General features: G+C 43.7%; 1 protein-coding gene across 3 annotated transcripts in view; it reads left to right on the top strand.

The window, feature by feature from the left end:
* Positions 1 to 21681, top strand: part of KLHL6 (kelch like family member 6) — a 58097-nt gene that overhangs the window by 27004 nt on the left and 9412 nt on the right. For all 3 annotated transcript variants that reach the window (XR_004526328.2, XR_002178627.3, XM_019946337.3), the window contains exons 3-4: positions 11349 to 11798; positions 18654 to 18891. Coding sequence is in view for 1 of the 3 variants with exons in the window: in XM_019946337.3 (XP_019801896.1) it covers positions 11349 to 11798; positions 18654 to 18891 (688 nt within the window). In the remaining 2 variants the exon portion in view is untranslated. The remainder of the gene's footprint in view (positions 1 to 11348; positions 11799 to 18653; positions 18892 to 21681) is intronic.

Genomic DNA, 21681 nt, shown 5'->3' with positions numbered 1-21681 from the left:
ACAATAATACCTGCCTTTCAGGGAAAGTGTGCCAGAGTTGGCATTTTATTTTGTCATTTTAGAACCTCCACAGAAGCCAATACCTCCTTTGTGGAACTGAAATCAGCGGGATTCAGATTATCTTGGTTTCCCTGTGACAACCAGTAGTAAAGGTTTCTTAATTTTCACACCTTTGATGTGGCTCAGCTGCTCTCTCATTTTCTGCTTCTCTTCTCAGGCCTCCTCTTAATCTCTTCCTGTTAAACACTGATTGCTTCTCTCTCAGGATTTCCCAGTCCAGAAAGGCAGAAGGGAGAATTCAGTTGACCAAGCCAATCACCACTATGGCTCTTTGAAAAGAGTTTTCACGTGAGGCCACTTCACGAGTGGCTAGCCTGTTAACACTGATTGCCCTTGGGTCAAGGGCCCATTGATCCAGTGAGGTATGGCATAGGGCCAGACAGTTTCTTTGGAGGGAACTTTGGGTGTGTTAGGTACTGCATGATCTGCCCACTTGAGGAGATTTGCAGTAACCTGGCTATAATTTAGTAGCCAGTTTTGGTGAGGAACATATTTTCTCTAAGTAGTTTTGGGGGAAGGTAAAAGTAAGAGAAGCACCTAAGAGAAAAGGCCCAAGTAACCTGTTCACATGTGAGGCAGGGATTTTAAGATGCTTGTCACCCAGTGGAGGCTCCAGAGAAGCAAATGTCCCTCTCTTGCCTTAACTGGACTTCTAGGCTTCTGAGCTCTACATAAGTCAGGTGGTCAGAAACTACAGATCAGGGACCATGACTATAAAAACTTGGGCAATTTTTTAATCTTGGAGGACTTTGCCATGTTTGTTTGGGGAAGTTTGCCTTATCTGTTAGTTTCATTTTTATTATTAAAACCTCATGAAAGAATAAGGGCTTGTGAGCTTATCTTCAGGGCAGCAAGAAGATGTGAGGTCAGGGAGACCATACTCATCCTGCATTTAGTCTTAGATGGAAGGATCCCCGAGATACAGAGCAGCTGGTTAGAAGGGGCTTGGATGAAAAAGGAGGTCAGGCTGAGTCCCTACGGCTGAAGTGAGGAAAGAAAGAGGGATGTCGGAGTGGCAGCCTGATCACCTGGGCCGCGCCTGAGAAGACTCATGTGGTGTCTTCACAGCACCCCATTGGGAGGTGATGTAACTTTCATCATGGTGGCAGTCTGAGGGGACTTTGGTGAAAGTCCTGGCATTGCTTATTTTCCTATTGTATCTTTTGCTAATGACAGGATGGATGCTGGTGAGACCTGTATGATGAGGGAGCCATGTGGTCAGTGGCTGACTTGATAGCCTGGGTTGGCGTCTTGGCTTCCCAGTACTTGGAACATGGTACATAAATGTACCATGTTGAGCCAGTGAATATGTGGTGCTCTGGTTCATCACTAGCTGAATATGAGGACCTGCTCAAGATGCCATCAACATTTGCCTGACCTCCTACAACAGGACACTAAGAAGCCCAATTCTGGCTCTTGGAAATGCCATGAGCTAGTAGAGGAGGAAGTGTTCCACAGGCTAATACTGACACTTGTTCATTTTTAAGCACCTACTAAGAGCCAGGCACCTAGGTAAAAGTAGGTCCCATTACTGTAAGGTACAGATGAATTTCTGCTCTTATTGACAGGGACCCACAGATTATGTCTACTCAACATCAGAATAGCCGGTTGATCTAGGCAAGAAAACCAACCCAACGCTTTCTTTACCACCATCCAGATAAAATCAACCTGTTTACTGTCTGATGCACCCTCTCCCACACGTTCCCCTTGTCAATCAGTGATGCTGTGTGGCTGCTGTGAGTGTTAAGAAATCAGGGTTAATTTCCTGGGTCTACAGGACAGTAACGGTTGCCATTTTCAGAGTATTTCAGAACAACTATTTTGCCTGTCTTATCTCATTTAAAATGAGGTAGGTATTTTTACCCCCAATTTATAGACGAGGGAAATAAGATTCAACAATGCTAAGGAAATGCTCAGGGTTTCACGGCTAATGAGAAGGAGGAGCCTGAGTTAACTCCTGTGCATAGCCTGTGTGTTCTTCACCACACATACTGTATCCACCCCTCAGAGCGAGGCCTGAAACAAGCCATGATCCTGAAGGCAGCTGGGGCCTTTAGTATGGTGCTCTGTGACCAGCACAGCTGCAAACCCTTTCACCCAACTCCCTCTGGGGAATCTTGGACACTTGGGGTTACCAGGTGTCTCCCCAGTGAGCCTACTGCTGCCCACAGAGCATCTCTCTTAACTTTGCATTTCTGTGTTTGATCTCAATGTTTGCTCTTTTAAATTTTTAGGCATAACTTATGTTCAGTAAAATGTGCATATCTTAAGTGTACAGCTTGATGATTTTTCTTATTTAGGTATAGAACCTTGTAACTACCACCCAGATCAAGCTCTAGAGCATTCCTGGCATCTCAAAATGCTCCCTCATGCCCTCCCCAGGAAGTACCTCCTCAGGGGTAACTACTACTCTAGCCATGCCACCATGGATTAGTTTTGCCTGTTTTTAAATTTTGTATTGTTCTTGAATTCCAATTAGTATAGGGGTCTAAATCTTAGGCTACAAACTCAGGTATGCAAAAAAAAAGTGTGAATTAACCTATTCTTTTTCTTTTTTTGTGTTTTTAATTTATTATTGAAATACAGTTAATTTATAGTGCGTTAGTTTCAAGTATACAGCAAAGTGATTCAGTTATACATATATATGTGTATATATATATATTCTTTTTCAGATTCTTTTCCATTATAGGTTATTACAAGATATTGAGTATAGTTCCCTGTGCTAGACAGTAGGTCCTTGTTGATTACCTATTTTATATATAGAAGTGTGTATATGTTAATCCCAAACTCCTAACTTATCTCTCCCCACACCCCCCATCCCCTTTGGTAACCATAAGTTTGTTTTCTATGTCTATGAATCTATTTTTGTTTTGTAAATAAGGTCATTTGTATCATTTTTTTAGATCCCACATGTAAGTGATATCATATGATATTTGTCTTTCTAAACCTATCATTTTTCTAACATCGAACTTAATCTCTATTCTGAGCTTCCCATTCTACCAGTGGCAGAAGCTGTAGGCAACTTAATGACAACCCACTTCAGGAGAGCCTTATCAGTTCAGGATTTGGGCTGCTTATGTAGTTGCAGGGTGCATTTACACAGTGCCAGAACATTGTAGAAAGGGGCATCTGGCTCAGGCTCACCGTGGTCATTTGCATCATGGGTCCATGCTGGCACCTCCTGGAGCGTCTACATTCCCATCGGTCTGTCTCTTGATCATCAGCCCCTTCCCCACTGGCATCAACTGAAAGTCGCCAGTCCCACCTGGTTCTGGCCATCAGTCCTTGCTGGTCATTTTGCATTTTCTCTGTCCTGTTTTCAAGGCCTCTTCAGGCCTGCCAATCCTCTCAGTATTTCCATGTCCCTCTCAGGGGCAACACAAGAAGCATCCATTTCCTCTCCTGTGCCGATCAGGAGCTGTAGAGAGCTCGGAGCAACTGCCCTAGGCCCGCTTTGTCTAGAAACAACACACTGCAGTTTCTCTTCTGCTGCTGCTCTACTGGCCTTCTGCTTTTCTGATTTCATCTCGGCAGTCAGGGTACGTGTTCTTTTGTTCTCATATCCACAGCCTCTAAGGGCTTCCAGCATCCCCCTTACTCTGGAGTTCTGGCCTGCATTGAGACAGAGGGATCCTCCCAGGGACCCACACCTGCTTCTCACTCCATTACTAGACTCCCCGTTTCTCCTCTCTCTTTCAGGCCTGAGAATTGTTATTTCCTCCAGTGTGGGAAAAGCTGACTCTTATATTATCATCCATTCTCCTATTTCTACTGTTTTGGCATAAACTTTTGCACACACTCTTTAGGATTCTAGATTTTGAAGGTCAAAGGGCCCAGTTATTACCACTAATCGGTATTTCAAAACTATTTTTCTAGTGTAAGTTCTAAAAGTGTATTTAGAAACACAAAAGCCAAAATTGTCTTCTTTCATCTACCCTTTCATCCTTCCCTGAGTAAGTAAGCCTGGAATGCCCTAGTTGCTGTTTATAGATTGTGGAATAAGGAAGTGGGATGTGGGGTTTTAGCTGTAATACAATCCACGTTGCTACCAGATTCTGACTTTTTCTGCTACCTAACTACCACAAAGTACTGAGTATCTGCTACGTTCAAGGCACTTTGTGAGACGCTACCAGGGGGAAATAAAGATAAAAATTGTAAATATAGATCACATTTAAGTAGCAATTTATCATGTTCTTTCCCCTACATGATCCCATTTGAAATTGACAGTATTTCTGAGAGTGAGCAAGCCAGGTAATACCCTCCTAATGAGCCTGTAAGGTGGGTTTATTATTCCCAACACTTTCCAGATGAGGAGACTGTGGCTCAGAGAGAGTCCAGCTCATCAAGTGGTGGAGCTTTGATCTGGGGTCTAAGCCCAGAACTTCTGGCTCCTGTACCTGCCTCCATTTACTACCCTTGAAGCCTCAAAAACGAGGATTCCCAATGAGCTTCCAGACCCCAAGGCAGAATGTAGAAATTGAGAAATTTCTGGCTCTGAAGGAGGTGGACTTCATAGAATGGGTAGGATTTCAACAAGTGGCAGTTGAGTTTGGAGAAGCGTATTCCAGGCAGAAGGAACTTGTAAGCAAAGACTTAAGGTTTCACCTTCTCTACCTGCTACCCCACCTATTGCAGCTGTCTGCATTCATAGACCTGCTTCTCAGGACTTGGCTCCTGCTTAGGTACTTTCTTCTGTGCCCTACACATGTGTCCACACACACGCACACACACACATGCACACATACTCAACTCCCCGACATCCTGAGCCTCAACCACGTCCCAGACACAATCATTCTATTTAGTCCTTACAATGATGTCCCTCCCTGGCCTTCACCCTCTCCCTGGGCTGAGTCACTAAGCCGCAGCTGTGACTTGCCCCTTGAATCTTAGTGTGACCCACATGTATCCCCTTGAATCTTAGTGTAGCCCACATATATCCCCTGTTGCACCCTGCTAGCCTGTTGGGGCCCCCGCTATGTCCTCCGGGAACTCAGGGGCTGTCTGTTGCCTGAGTCTCTACCAAACTTGCCACACCCTTGGGCACTGCCCCTCCCCTTTCCCTCTGATTCCACTTCTGAGGTAGGTGCACCTCTAAGTGCCCCAGTCCCCCAGCACCTGCCCCCCTTAGCGAGTGGGCCTTTCTCAGGTCTTAGCTCCTTCCTTTCCTGCCCACCCTGTATAGCTTCCAGGAACTAGCAGACCTTTCAGTCAAGTCTAGAGGAAGGACTGAAAGTCTGGAGGGAGCAGAGGCCATCCGAGGGGTGGGAGAGTGTATTCCCACAGAGTCAGAGGCGGGTGTCTGGCTTGAGAGGGAGGGAGAGGCAAAGGTGGAAGATTAGGATCAGTGGTAATTTACAATTTGTATGAAGACCCCTCTTTAATACCAATACAGACCTCACAAGAGAATGGCTTTACGTTTAGTATCTATTGTCTGGGAAGACAAAAATAGTGACAAAAGTTCACAATGAATTCAGAAACACTCTCAAATAAATTTGAATTTTATTCATCTCATCAACAGCTAACACACTCTTCACATATACTGATTTGTTGGGACTTGAAGGTAAGAATATCAATGTCTTTATAGACCCTTTGCAAGAACTCCAAGGCCACGTAGGGACTATGGTCAATGGAATTCCTGATTTGGACCAAAATAGTACTTCAGTTATTCTGGAGTGGAAGGAACCTCTAGTGAGATGTGGAATTACAGTGGTGAAGTTCTTTAGGACGCCTGGTTTTGGAGAGCATAAAGGGAAGCAGAAGAGGGGCAGTAGAGATGGGGAGGGAGGGGTGCACTCTCTTTGAGGCAGACATTTCTCATGGGAACTGCAGCCATGTTTCAAGTGGTTTCTTTCATTGTATTTTTAGTCTCCCTGTTAGAGTCAGGTGCCTGGGTGTAAATTTTTACTCACATGTTCTCCCAAATAGGAAGTTGACTGTTGCCATTATCTATCATCACTCAGCTTTAATAAACAAGTTCATGTGTCATTGGAACAGGCTGAGACAGAAAACTTACCCTAAAGTCCTAAATAATCTTAAATATGAAGAAGCAAAACCAGATTTTTTTTTTTTTTTTTTTTGCCATACGCGGGCCTCTCACTGCTGTGGTCTCTCCCGTTGCGGAGCAACAGGCTCCGGACGCGTAGGCTCAGCGGCCATGGCTCACGGGCGCAGCCGCTCTGCGGCATGTGGGATCTTCCCGGACCGGGGCACGAACCCGTGTTCCCTGCACCGGCAGGCAGACTCCCAACCACTGCGCCACCAGGGAAGCCCAAAACCAGATATTTTTAAAGAGAACAAGTTCTTGTCCCCATGACTGCCCTGCACATCAGCAGTTTCCCAGCCATTGGTTGATATCCCATGATGCTGCCCTACACAACCCTCGCACTCAAAAGTGTTTTTGAAGCATATTTTGGAGGGAATGTAGGCAACTTGGAGAACCCCCACTCACCCTTCTCCTTATAAGGCCTCTTCAGACTCTCCTGGAATTTTGTTAGCTCAACAATGCAACAGTCACAAAGGCAAGGTGATGCTCAGTGAGAAAAATTAGCCAGGTGATCTCCAGTATCACTTCTACCACCTACCAGCTGTGTGACCTTGGGCAACACACTCAACTCTGAATTCTCTATTTCCTCCTCTGTACAAATGGCAATATTAATACCTACTTAAAATATATTCATTAAAAAATAAAATTTATTCGTTAAACAAAATAATGGAAGGGAAATTGTCTAGTATAGATCTTGGTACCTACTAGGTATCTGAAAAATATTTTCTTTCTCTCTCTCTCCTTCCCTTCTTTCTCTCCTTTTGCCAGAGTTTGTGCTAGGTGCTCCTGGAAATAAAAACACACGGATAACCTAGAACCTGCCCTTGAGATACTTGACCATAGTACAAGGCAGTACAGTGTTCTGCTAGAGGGGCAAGTGAGTTGCCTAGTAGAGCCCAGAGGAGAGAGGAGGAATTGATTGAGGGAGGAATTGATTCCATGTTGGGCAATTGAAGAAACCATGAAGGAGGAAATGGCTTTTCAGAAAGAACTTCATGAATAGGTAGGATTTCTCCACTTCTTTTCCCTTCCCTTCTCTTCCATTCTCCTTCTTCCTTCTTAACCAAGTATCGACCCAGAATTTTAAATGTCCAGAGGCAGGGAAGGCTCAAAGCACAGTCTGATTAAGACTCTGGCTCTGTGTCTTTCTGGTCCTTCAGGTTGGCTCTCCCTCTTTTATTGGCTTTGTCCTCTGGGTGGATGGATACCAGAGAGCCACCCAGTGTCTCCTGCAAACACAATTCCCAGAAAAATGTCACATGTGCAAACAAATGTTTGCATACAATGTAGGGGTTCATAAACTCTCTGGAGCATCCGTTGGTCCCAGATCTAACAACTCTGAATGAAGGAAACAGCCCTGTAGATAAAGTGATGGCCATGGTACTCACTCTTCCTTCCTTTTGAGGTATACTTAAAAGGGGAGTTCTCAGTTGCAATTAGGATAAGCTATCCTGAGTCCTTTCTTTAAAAGTGGGGCCCCAGAGTCAGACTTGCTTGGGTGAGGAAAGCAGGATTTTAGCAGGTAGTAATGAGGGACAAAGGTAGTCCTGGCTGAGGAAATGGTGTGAGCATAGAAAGGCACTGTGACAGGTGAGCTTAGGGCTATTTGGAGAAGGTGAGTAGACAGGTGTGACTCCATCAGGGAGAGTCCCAGTGCTGACTTAGAGCCACACTGGGCACAGCTTGAGGGGTAGGAGTGGACTTTCTCAGTCCAGGCAGTGGAATCACTGAACCGTTACATAGTGTTTATCCTAGCTGTAACTCTACACATTCCATGTGATTATTTGATTCCTGCTTGCCTCCCGCACTGGTCTACCTTCTCAGATGAGCACAGGCACTGTGTCTCTTTCTGCTCCCCTCTGTACCCCCAGCCCTGGTTGAGGGCCTATGATCTAATAATGTTCAATACATATTAGGGAAAAAAACAGGTGGATGAATGGTTTCTGAGTGGGGAGAGACACGTCTGGGTCACTGTTGTTCACACGTGGGAGCTTTGGTACTTGATTCTATTCTCCTTCCTTGTTCCCTTCTTTGCTCATTGGTGTTTATCACACAGGGGTAGCAACTGGCATCTTATCAGCCAGGCCTTCCTCGGTCTGGACAGATCAGACCATCTGAGTTTTCCAGTGAAGTGTGCAAATGACCCTGGGCATCTGCCGAGCCCTTGTCCTGTGCACACACTATTTGACCGGAGGCAACTTGAAATAATGTAAAAACGTGCATTTTTGGACTGAGAAAGATTATTTCAAATTTTAGCTCTGCCTCTCATTGTAAGTCTCTGAGGAAATTACCTCACTTCTCTGAATCTGTTCCTCATCTATAAAACAGCAGTGATAATAAATACCTACTTTATAGTGCTGTTGTGTTAAATGAGCTGGTTAGGCTGGCTCCTAGTATGTGCACTTTTTTTTTTTTTTTACATTTTATTTTATTTTCTCATTGTGTACTTGAAAATCACAAGAAAGTATTTATTTTATTTTTTCCTGATTTTAAAAGCAACTTCATGCTCAGTGTAGAAAACTTGGTCTGTACAGCAAGGTCTAAAAAACAAATTACTGTAATAACTTTATCTACAAAACTCTATTGAAATAACCACTATTAGCATTTTGATGTATTCCTTTCTAGTATTTTCTCTACTTGTGAGAAATGTCATTTATTTTAAATAGATAATTCCTCCACATGGCACCCAATTGGGGTACAAAAAGGTAAACAGTGAGAAGTAATTCTCCCTGTCTACCCTCACTCCGCCCACCAGTTCCACTTCCCAGAGGCAACCTTGTTACCAGGTTCTTAGGGGGCCTCCCAGGGCCAGTCTACATATTTAGAAAATCTCTTTGATTTTCATATCATCTTTTTCTCAGGCAAATGCTGGCAAGGCGTACCTGCCATTCTGCTCTGGAGGCTGCCGTCTAAGTGAGTTCCCTTTCAGCCCTCATGATGTCTCTGTGGGCAGAGCCGCAGAGGGCTCTGGTTACAGCTTCTGAGGGCTCAGCGAGCCTTGGTCTTGGTTTTATATTTTTACTCTTTGAACTGAAAATCTGCAAACAACTAAACAGGTGTTAGATTTCTCAGTCTCAACTGTTTCCTCAGTTGCTCATGCGAGGAGCAGATCTGCAGGCCGTTGGGGCCAGCTCACAGGGTGGTCTGAAGCAGAATTTAGGCGTTCTGCAACATTGACCATCAGGTCAGTGTTTTCTGAATTGACAATTGAAAAGTGTGGTCTGACAGGGTAAGATAATATTTTGCAATTGGGATTGATCCCCCCATATTAGGGACGTGTGCCCCCTAGAATGCTCTGGAGTGAAGAACAAAGCCTAAGTCAATATGGTCCACCCTAAGACCAGTCCTGTCCCCTCCCTTCAGGACCCATAACCCTACCACCCCCAGCTCCTGTCATTAGAGTTTCTCCTCTGCAGGCTGCACCCTCCCACTTGGTCAGGCCGGCCCATCTGTACTCTCAGTAGTCCCCGTCTTCAGACCACCCCTCCCCAACAGGCCCTGTCCCCTCAGCCTCCCTCTTTCCATCCTTCTTCTAACTGATCGAACCAAGAACACTGACAACTTGACCCTCTAAAGGGCCCAGTGGACAAGGAGGGAAGGTAGGAAGTTAAACTCTTTCAAAGCTGAGCTCCAGAGAGCAGCAAATAGAATGGACAGGTGCATTTGAGACATCTCATCTGTAAAATGAGTATTAAATAATATGATGAATACAAAAGGGCTTTGTAAGCTGTAAAGTGCTATATACGCATATGGGACTCATATTCTTATGAAGATGATGATAATTTAAAAATGTCATGGAAGCCAATTTTACAAATTAATTTTTTATTACAAAAGTGTTACTTATTCATTTTAGAAGATTTAAAAAGTATATAAATAAACAAAATAAGAAAAAAAAATCTCGGAACTTCCCTGGCAGTCCAGTGGTTAAGACTCCATGCTTCCAATGAAGGGGGCACAGGTTCAATCCCTGGTCGGGGAACTGAGATCCCACATGCTGCACTGCTCGGCCAAATAAATAAATAAAAGAAAAAAGGGAAAAAAAGAAAAAAAAAATCTCATAGTGTTATTACAGAGTGTGGTGCCTTGTATTATTTATACAGTATATTCCATCTATTCCTATGGGACCTGTTTCTGTGGGAGGATTATTGTTGCCTTGACAACAAATTTGCCCCGTGACTTACTCTGGCCAGTTAAGTGTGAGTGGAAATGGCATGTGCCACCTCTCAGCAAAAGTTTTAAGAGCCTTTGTGTAGTTTGCCATCTTTTTTCTCCTTCTGTCACAAAACTGGCATGTCAAGAGCTTTTCCATCATCCTTGGTCTTGGACTGAAGCCCTGTGAGCCCTGTAATGTGAGTGAGAAATAACATTTATTGTTGTGAGCCCGTGAGATTTGAGGGTTGTTTGTTACTGCAGCATAATTTGTCCCAAGATACCTGATACACAGAGATTAACAACTGTTAATATTTGGGTTTATATCCTTCAGTCTTTTTTTATGCCTATATTCAATATATATTTTTCTTTATAAAAAGAGGATCATAATGTATGTATGATTTTGTGAAGTGCCTTCTCATTTCACCTGAAAATATTTCAGTATATAGCTCCAAAAGATGAGTTTTCTTTAAGCATAACCACAACACGGTTACCACACTTACAATTAATAATAATTGCTTCCTATCACCAAATGTTGGTCACTGTAAACATTTCTCTTCTAAAATTTTGTTTAAGTCAGGGATCCAAGTAAGCTGCATACTTTGTAGTAGGTTGATATATCTTTTAAATCTCTTTTTGTGCTCCGGCTCTCCCTCCCTGCCCCACCCCCCTTTTCCTCTTTCCCCTTTTGATGTATTTGTTGAAGAAACTGAACTGGTTGCTCTGTAGAGTTTCCCACAGTCTGGGTTTTGCTAATTGTATTCACGTGGTGTCATTTAACATGTTCCTCTTTCCCCTATGTTTCCTGTAAGTTGCTGATTAAATCTAGACACTTGATCAAGATTCAGTGAATGGATTTTTCAACTCAATACATTATGAACATTTTCCATGTCATTTACTATTCTTCTACAACGTGCTTTCTTAATGACCATACAGCTGTCAAAAATATGAATGTATTTTCATTTATTTAGCTAGTCCTCTACTTTGGGTCACTAAGGTTGTTTCTAAACTTTTGCTACTACACACGACTCACTGGTAAACCTCCTTGTGGACTAGTCATTTTCTGGCCTGATTTGCTGCCCTTCTGTTCTCTTAGTTCCTGCGGATGGTGGACGCCTGTGCGAGCTTCCTCACAGAAGCCTTGAACCCAGAAAACTGTGTTGGAATACTGAGGCTGGCAGACACACATTCCTTGGACAGTCTAAAGAAGCAGGTTCAAAGTTACATCATCCAGAACTTTGTGCAGATCCTGAACTCCGAAGAGTTCCTTGAACTTCCTGTGGATACCCTGTACCACATCTTGAAAAGCGATGACCTCTATGTGACAGAAGAGTCTCAGGTGTTTGAGACTGTGATGAGCTGGGTCAGGCACAAACAGTCAGAACGACTCTGCTTGCTCCCCTATGTCCTGGAGAATGTGCGCTTGCCGCTTCTGGACCCATGGTACTTTGTGGAGATGGTGGAAGCGGATCCTCTCATCAGACAATGCCCAGAGGTCTTCCCGCTGCTGCAGGAAGCCAGGATGTACCACCTTTCTGGCAATGAGGTGAGTTGATGATGAGAGATGCCGTATATAACCAGCGAAGTGAAGGAATTAGCAGACCTCCCAGAGATACAGGTGAGACTGGCTCACAAATCATTAGGGCATCAAGAAGTAGATGCTGTAGATGTTTATAGTTTGAGTCAGGCAGTTCCAGAAGCCCTGGATCTCTGATCTGTAAAATGCCGATAATACTACATGGTAGACAGCTACTGAGAGAATTAGGTGAGATCTGGAAATCACCCAGCACCATGCCTGGCACATCCTTCCCCTTTCCGGTTGTGTAAGGGCGGGAGTTTGGTGGGGGAGACACACACATGAAGGGAGTGTGCCCTGTCCAGTCGCCATTCCACAGGGCTGCTGCTTTCCCAGTTTGTCCACTCTGGGGAAACCTTGAGACTCTTATATCTCCCCTGACATTACCTAGGTTCAGACTCTCATTATTTCCTTCCTGAACCTCTGAGAATTCCTCAAAACTCAGCTTTCTGCCCCCAATCTGGCCGCCCTGCAATTCATTCATCAGCTGGGTGATCTAAAACTCAAGCCTAATCATTTCACTCCTGGGCTTAGCCTCTTCACTGGCTCCCCACCACTTTCAGGATAAAGCCCACACTTCTGCCTAAACTCTCTGAGCCTGGTCTCTTGCTCGCTGCTCTAGCGTCATCTGCAACCTCTCTCTCCTGCTACAGTCTGAGTGTACTGCTTGTAATTCCCCAAAGCGGACACGCTTTTTCAGCCTTCAGGCTAATGCAGGTGCGGCTCAAATGACTTTTTCCTCTTCTTCATCTAGTTAACTTCTGCTCCAGCTTCAAAACTCAGTTTAGGCATTACCTTCTCCAGAGGCCTCTGTCAGTCTCATAGCACTGGAGCATTGCTCTGTCATAGCACCAACCACTGCATGTTAACCGTTGAATTCCTCATCTGTAAATATCTCTAGACAGGGAGGTTGTTACGGTAGGAAATATGTCTTATTGGACTTTTCATTCAGACCTTAGGAGAGTCCTTGGTATATAGCAAGGGATTGGTTAATGTTTGTTGAATGAATAAATGGGTACCAAGGTAGTGAATAAACATATCACTTGTATCTACCTGGTTCTCCTTAACAATTCCTGAAGAAAGGTTGTATTCAGAACTTTATAAAGACAAGAATAGGCTTAGTGGAGAGGAACAAAATAATCATTAAGTAATGATAGAGGGGCAGTTTGTTACGTTTGTACACATGAACAGCCATACGTGTATACCACTATACAATGGTTCTGAGGTTGGCTACCAAGCCTTCTTCATTAGGCCATTGGTAGAAATATTAGCCAAAATAGTTTAGGAATTGTCTTTCAGAGGCCTCTTGGGAGCCCCTTCTTTTCTGTCTGTCCTTTTCTAATTCTGTGTTGTCCTCAGATCCATTGTCACTTATTCACTCTGCAAACACATCCTTAAATATTTGGTAGAATTTATCAGTGATGCTATCAGAACCAGGAGGAATTTTTTGTGTATGTGAGAAGGTTTTAAACTTCAAACTACAAATTGTATTTCTTTAATAGCTATATAGATACAAGAGGCTATTCACATTATCTATTTCTTCTAGAATGAGCTTTGGTAGTTTGTATATTTCAAAGAATTTTCCATTTCATAGAAGTTGCTGAATTTATTGGCATAAAGTTGTTCACAGTAGTCCCTTATTATCCTTTTTAATATCTGTAGAATCTGTAGTGATGTTATAGCTCTCATTCCAGATATTGGTAATTTGTGTCTCCTTTTTTCTCCTGATCAGTCTGGTTAGAGGTTTATCAATTTTATTGATTTTCTCAAAGAACCAGCTTCTGGTTTTACTTGACTTTCTCTACAGTCTTTACATTTTCTATTCCATTTATTTCTACCTTAATCTTGACTACTTTCTTTTGCTTACTTCATGTTGAATTGTCTCTTCCTTTTCTAGTTTTTTAGGGTAGAAATAAAGGTCACTAATTTGAGATTTTTTTTCTAATATTGCCATTAGTGCTATAATTTCATATGCTATACTTTCATTCTTCACAAATAAATCCTGAACACCAACTATATGCCAGACATGGCACCAAGCACCATAAAACAGTCTCTACCTTACTAAACTTATGGTCTTTCAGAGAAGACAGGACACTAAGCAAATGAAGGGTGATAAGCAGACTGATAGAGAAAGACCAGATAACCACAAGGGTCCTATGCTGGATATGTGGGTCACTGGCAGTTGGCTCAGCACTGGGAAAGCCCTCATATTCCTGAAGACAAGATCAATCTCTGCAACTGCTCTCAGTTCAGCATTTAAAGTACAGTCTTGGGGCTTCTCTGGTGGCGCAGTGGTTAAGAATCCACCTGCCAATGCAGGGGACATGGGTTCGAGCCCTGGTCCGGGAAGATCCCACATGCCGTGGAGCAACTAAGCCCATGCGCCGCATCTACTGAGCCCGCGAGCCACAACAACTGAAGCCCGCGCATCTAGAGCTTGTGCTCCGCAACAAGAGAAGCCACCGCAATGAGAAGCCTGCGCACCGCAACAAAGAGTAGCCTCTGCTCGACGCAACTAGAGAAAGCCCACGCACAGCAACAAAGACCCAACACAGCCAAAAGTAAATAAAATAAAATAAATAAATTTTTTTAAAAACTAAAAAAAAAAACCAAAGTATAGGGTCTTGATCAACTGTACTTTCAACATTCTTGCTATTTTCGTTTCTGCTTCCCATTTCCTAACTCCCTGAAATGCAGGTGATAAAGGCTTTCCTCTTATATAAAATGTCCCTACTATGTCTTCTGCAAAACTGCTGCTATGAAATATCTGCTCTGCCATTTGTATTTGCAATGGGGTGCGGGTGGGGGAGTGGGATTATAAGCTTTGGATTTAGGAGGAGAGAGAATTCTGATAACTAGAAAATGTCAGGAACTTGAGCTCCCAGTCAGGCAGATCTGGGCTTTAATCTTGACTGCACAGTTTACCTACCTTGTGACCTTGGGCAAGCTACTTAGCTGCTGTAAGGCTCAGTCCTTGTAACATGGGGAAAACAATATCTACCAACTGATAGAATTGTTTTGAGAATGAAATAAGATAATGAATGAGATGTGCTAGCACAGTGTCCGGCATATGTTAAGTGCCCCAGAAATAAAGACTGTTCCTATTCTCACTCAGTTCTTTATGGTACTCTATCTCCCACAATCAAGCATTTTCTTTCTCTGAGGCTAAAATCTCTCTTTTCATTGTGTCCTAGTTTTTTTCTGCCTTATTGCCCCAAATCCTGCTCAGGGCATTTTCTCATCCTCATTTTATAGTCTAGGTAACTGAACCAACCAAACATTGTGATCTCTGAGTTGTGTCTCATTGCTAGTTGATTCCCTGAAACTCTCAGCCTTCTCGCTGCTTGTGTGATCTTGGCTTTATTCCTAATGACACTAGTGTAAGCCTGGAGGATACTCTGTGAACACATTTCTCCTCCTAACCTTCCTTTCCCAAACTTTAACCCTGCTTGTCCTATCATTATCTCTCCATTTTAACCTTGTCCCTCCTCTGAGCTCATGGAGGTGGTAACAGAAGGAAGTTTTAGAACCCTAAAAGCAAATGTCAACTTACATTTGATTTAGGAGTAGTAGCTGGTACCTTCATTGGGAGAGGTCTTTTGGGGCAGAGAAAGTTACCCCTTCATTTCATTGCCTCCTAAGTCTCCAGGGACCAACTTGATCTATACCAAAGGCTGCTCTGATATGTGTGCTGTCAGGAGGACCTACTCCTGAGGGCAGCGGGGCAGAAGCTCACCCTGAGGAGCTTTATCCAAGCAGTTTGGTCACTTCTGTTTGGTGCTCTCACATAGGTTCTTTGGACAATGAGTAGTCAGTAAGGGGAAACTTTTTTGCTCTACTTCTAACAATCTGAAAATAAACTGTGTAGGCCCTGATGGTTGCATGTGATTCTTTGGCAAACACTTACTTCCGTGTGTCTGCAACAAACTTGCCCATCTCTGACTTCAGATTGGCGTTTGTCATGCCTTTGGGGTTAATATTTTGCAAAACGTAGCTGAACTTACAATTTGGTAATGGTGCCACCATCTGGCAGTCCTGTGGTTCCGAGTTACAAGGCAGGTCTCAATACCCAGCCAGTCCCATCAACTAGATGATTGTATTAGTTATCTATTGCTGTGCAACAAATTATCCCCAAACAGCTGTTTAAAACAACAAACATTTATTATCTCACAGTTTGCAGGAATCTGGGAGTGATGCAGCTGGGTGATTCTGGCGCAGGGTCTCTTCTGAAGTTGCAGTCAGTCTGTTGGCCGGGGCTGCAGTTAGTCATCTCAAAGCTCAAACGGGGCTGGAGGATCCACTTGCAAGTTCCCTCGCAGGATTGTTGACAGAAGTCACTTCCTTGCTGGCTGTTGGCTGGAAGCCTCATCTTCTTGCTACTTGGGCTTCTCCATTGCAGCTGTCTTTCTTTAGAGCAAATGACCCAAGAAGGACTGAGAGAGCTGTCAAGATGGAAGCTGTAGTGCCTTCATAACCTAATTTCAGAAGTGGTATACCAACACTATTGTATTCTATTGGCATAGAGATCAACCCAGGAACAATGTGGAGGGAACAACATAGGATGTAAATGCCAGGAGGTGGGGATTGCTGGGGGCCATTGTGGAAGCTGGTTACCACAATGATCTAGACTGGAAAAAAAAGTCTTTATCAGGTCCTGGGTTAACTAACTTGCCCATTCATTCATTCATTCATTCAGCCAACATTTATGGAAACCCACAAGCTCCAGGCACTGTTCTTGGTGCTGAGGATCCATTGGAGAAAAGGGCTATCCCTGCCATCAGGGACATTAGAATAAATTACATGAGGGTGAAAAGCGCTGTGATAGGGAAATTCAGGACTGTGGGAACAGGTGTGGAAAGGCAAGAATGGCTTCCTGGAGGAAAGAACAAAATGACATTGAAAATAATGTCAAGTGGCTTACAGGGTAAGTGGTTGGGAAGGTAGTGTGGGCAATCGAGGACAGATATTATGGGGAGATGCAGACAGCAGGCAGGAATGCAGGCTTCAGTCAGTGGGAGCAGAGTCTTCCACAGGCCAGGACTCAGGACCGGGATGCCAGCCCTGGGAGTCAGGAGTAAGATCATGGCTGGTTTGGTCCCCTGCTAGTCAGCAGGCTGTTGATGCAGGAGAGCAGACACTATGAATAAGATGGGGGGGGCTTCAGAGAGGAGGCTGAGGCTTGGCTCTCAGAACCAGAGTAAGGGTCACAGGGAACCAGTTCTGAGAAGCTAGTGCTGTCCTCTAAGCATTGCCCTATAATCCCTAAATCCTCCCTGCAAGAGGACCAGATGGGTGCTAGAGGTTGTCCCTCAGCCGTGGGAAGGAAGGTTTAGAGGCTGGAGGGAGAAATCTCAGATCGGCCAAGTTTGTCTTTGGTGCCAACTCATTGCTCATTCCTCTCCTACCAGCTTGGTATTCTCATAGTGCCTCCAAGTTCTCGGGACCACCCCTTCTACCCTTATCCCAGCCAGCCTTTCCACTGTCAGTGCCCTCGGTCTCAGCCCATTGCCCAGGATTTAAACTGCCACACACCTCCACTCCTTTCTGCTGACCCATAAAGGAGAGTCCTGCCACATACTTTATGGCCACGGTCTGGCCTCAATAACTGAGGATGCAGAGTTTACTGTATCTGACTATTGGCACAGAAAAACAAAGTCTCTTCTGGGAAAGTAGAGGTTGGGTGTTGGCTGATCTGATTACATGTGACTATTGATTGGATTCACCACTTGTGGACTCAGGTAAACTGTTTGTCACCATCTGTGGGCAAGATTGAAGTTCCATAATCCATATTAGGTCAGCTTAACCTTGTAGGAAAGAGTAGCTGCTTTGGCCACGTGGGAAATAGGTGCTGCTGCCTCTCTGTCTCCTATCAGTACCCCTGTAGAACCTTCCCCATCAAGCCCAGGGATGGCTGGAACCAGGAGGAGGGCAGCTCTCCCTTTTCATTAATTACATCAATATGACATCTCCCACCACTCCTACTGCCGTGACTAGCTATGGAGGGCCATGCGTGTGCCAGGTGCTCTGCTCAGCTCTCTACATCACAACCTCATGAATGCTCACAGTGGCATGGTAGCATAGGAATGATCACAGGAATTTACAGAGATTGTGTTGCTTCTCCAAGGTCACATGGCCATCGGTGGTGGAACCAGGATGGAACTCTGGTGTATTTGACTCCAAACCTCTGCTCTTTCAGCTGGGTTCAGATATCTGTGGTATGGATTTCTTTGCTTGTTCAAGGCTCTGAAGGGTCATATGCTTGATGTTGGGACCCAGTCCCCCAACCTCCTTGGACACATCCTTGCTCCCTTTTGGTTCTTTTCTCCTAAGTCTCTGGATGCTCTTATGTGCCCTCAGGACTTCTCTTCCAGAAAAGGCCTGGTAGCGAGCAAAGTCTGGGATATCATCAAGAAACTGAAACCAGGGGGGAGTGGAAGGTGACCAGAAATGAAATTCCAGGATTCAGTGCTTCTGACCAAGCAAGAGGGAAGAGGCAGGAAAGTGCATTTGATGGTAGACAGATCTGAACTTCTTAAAAAGTAGCAAAATCTACAACTGATAACCTTTATTGAGTACCTACTATACATCAGGCCCTGGGCCAAGCACACTAAATATATTATCTCATTTAATCCTCATGACAAACCTATGAGGTTGTTACCACTAAAATTTCCATTATACAGAAGAAAAACCTGAGGCCCAAGGAGGTGAAGTCACATGGTCCTATGGTGGCAGAGTTGGGAATTGGGCTCTGCTCCTCTGGCTCCACAGCCTGAGCTCTGAACCACTGTACCATTCTGCCTTTTTGTACTCCCATTGTTTTTCCAGATCATTTCGGAGCGCACCAAGCCCAGGATGCATGAGTTCCAGTCTGAGGTGTTCATGATCATCGGTGGCTGCACGAAGGATGAACGGTTTGTGGCGGAGGTAACCTGCCTGGATCCCCTGAGGCGCAGCCGCCTGGAGGTGGCCAAGCTCCCCATGACAGAGCACGAGCTGGACAGTGAGAATAAGAAGTGGGTGGAGTTTGCATGCGTGACATTAAAAAATGAGGTCTACATCTCAGGTAAGCAGAAGCCATGTGATGCCAAAGCCAGCCCCCAAGGCACTACATGTTTTCCTGAGTGAGAGACAGGCAACCATCCCAGAAGAATTACTGTGGATGGCACTGATCTAGCACTAACTGGGTCAGGATATGGAAACCGGGCACTCAGATGGTCTTATCATGGAGAGTGAACCCTAATCCTTGAGCAGTATTGTAGTAGGAACTGGGGGAGCAGGCAGATAGGACTTCCTTCATGGAAAAGGAAGAAGGAAAGTGGTACTAGAGTTTATTCGGTGTCTGCTATAGGCATAGGACACTGAGCTAGCCACTGGGAATACAGTAATGGATAAAAATATCTGCTCTTCCCCCCAAATCTGACCTCTCCCCTCAAGTTTGTTAGGTCTTACTTTTAGATGCTCCAATAGCATCCAGTACTTTTTCATTTCTTACTTCTAAGTTGTTTGCTTAATTGTTTTTAACTGCTCTATGCCTGTTTCCCATTAGTCCTTAAATTCCATGAATCAACACTGTATTCCCAATACCTAGCGCTGTGTCTGGCCATAGTAAATGCTCAATAAATATTAATTAAATGATGTAATCTCTACCATCTTTACAGCATAGTAGATGAATTTACTCTTTGGTAGCAATTAATTATTGCCTCTCACATCAACTCTATAAGGTAGGTGATTTTAATCTCCGGATTACAAATGGAGAAAACCGAGGCTCAGAAAGGTATGGAACTTACCTAAAGTCACACACTGGTAAGTGTCAGGCAGGATTCCAATCCATGTTCTCTGAGTCTCATGCTCTCCCATGACATTAAAAGCCACCTAGCTCTTCTTGCAGCACCAAGGGAAAAGACAAACATCCCTTCCCTTCTCTTGGAGGTTTTCTTTAATCTGAACTTGTTTTGGAAAGAGCTTATTTCCAGAGCTGGTCTCCTCCAAGATAAAGGGCAGGTCAGTTCTTCTTTGAGTCTATTAATACCACAGAGTAGGGTTTAGCTTTCTTTTGTCTTACAGAAACATTTTTTAATTGTTGTAGAAGATTTAAGCAATACAGGGAGTGTAAAGCAAAGTATGGTAGCTTCTCTGTGCCATCACAATCCTACATGTTTTAATTTTTTTTTTTTTACAAAAATGGTTTTATATTGTCTTAGAGTAAGTAATGCCAGCTGCTGTAACAAACCCTGACTCTCAATGAATCACCAGAGAAGTATGTGTGGGTTGGGGGAGAGCACCTGCTCCACTCAGTCATTCAGGGACCTAGGCTCCTTCCATCTCATGATGAGGCTGTTTCCAGACGTGACCTTCAAGCTTGATGCATTTCGGGAAGAGAGAGAAACCCAACAAGTTGAAAAGACACACCAGCTCACAACAGCCTCGGCCTGGACATGAGGCATCAGTTCTGCTCACATTCTATTGGCAAGAACCAGCCACATGCCCTCCCTGCACCCCCGCTCCCCATGCAGTGAGGCTGGGAAATGTAGTTTAGCCGTGTGCCCAGGAGGAAAAGACAGGTTTGGTAATCATGGTCAGTCTTTGCCACATACACTACACATAGTGTTTTATTCTACAACTTGTCTTTTGTCCGTCTTCAATTTGTTGTTGTCTTTTAAAAAATGATACAGGCTGCTAACACATATATATGGAATCTAAAAAAAAAAAAAAAGGTCATGAAGAACCTAGGGGAAAGATGGGAATAAAGACACAGACCTACTAGAGAATGGACTTGAGGACACGGGGAGGGGGAAGGGTAAGCTGGGACGAAGTGAGAGAGTGGCATGGACATATATACACTACCAAACGTAAAATAGATAGCTAGTGGGAAGCAGCGGCATAGCACAGGGAGATCAGCTCGGTGCTTTGTGACCACCTAGAGGGGTGGGATAGGGAGGGTGGGAGGGAGGGAGACGCAAGAGGGAGGAGATATGGGGATATATGCATATGTATAGCTGATTCACTTTGTTATAAAGCAGAAACTAACACACCATTGTAAATCAATTATACTCCAATAAAAATGTTAAAAAAATAAAAATGATACAGGCGATACATGAAAGCATGCTTGTTGTACTAAATCAACAGAAATGTGTACTCAACTAACAATCTGTTCTGGACATCATTACATGTTGGTATAATTGATCTACTACATGTGTTAAGCAATGTAATACATGTAAAGTACAGCACAATCCCAAGCACGTGGGGAGAGCTCAGCAGTGTTAGTCGTCATTATCATTACTGCGAGGACTGTTACTACTGCTCATTTCACCAGCTTCAGGGCTGTCTATGGAATGAATGAACCATAATTTTTTTCAGCTTTTATTTTCCCACTGAAAAAAATACCGCAATAGGCATTTTCATACATATATATTTATGAACTTGCGCTGATATATGGAGAGATTCCTGGAAGTGGTCATAAGATGTGTAAATTTAGAGTTTTTGTAGATATTGCTAAATTGTCCTCCAGAAAGTTTGTACCAATTTACAGTTCAACCAATGATGAATGTCAGTGCCCATTTTCTACATCCTTGTTAACATTTTTTATTATCAATTACATTTTTAATAGACTTGATTGTGTAAATTTACACTCTTAGATCGTTAATGAGGTTGAATATATTTTCACATATTTATTAGCTAAACGTATCTGTTTTTTAAAAATGATCTGTTCCTACCCTTTGTTTTTCTATTGGTTGTCTTTTCCTTATTAATTTTTTGGAGTTCTTATTATATCTCCTTTGCTATTTGTATTACAAACACTTTCTCCCAGACAGTGGGGTTGTCTTTTAACTTTGATTTATATTTTATATAGTAA

Source organism: Tursiops truncatus, chromosome 4, assembly GCF_011762595.2.
Source record: "Tursiops truncatus isolate mTurTru1 chromosome 4, mTurTru1.mat.Y, whole genome shotgun sequence".
NCBI classification, from domain to species: domain Eukaryota; kingdom Metazoa; phylum Chordata; class Mammalia; order Artiodactyla; family Delphinidae; genus Tursiops; species Tursiops truncatus.
Note: the sequence above shows the minus strand (reverse complement) of the source record. Positions and strands in the feature narration are given on the sequence as shown.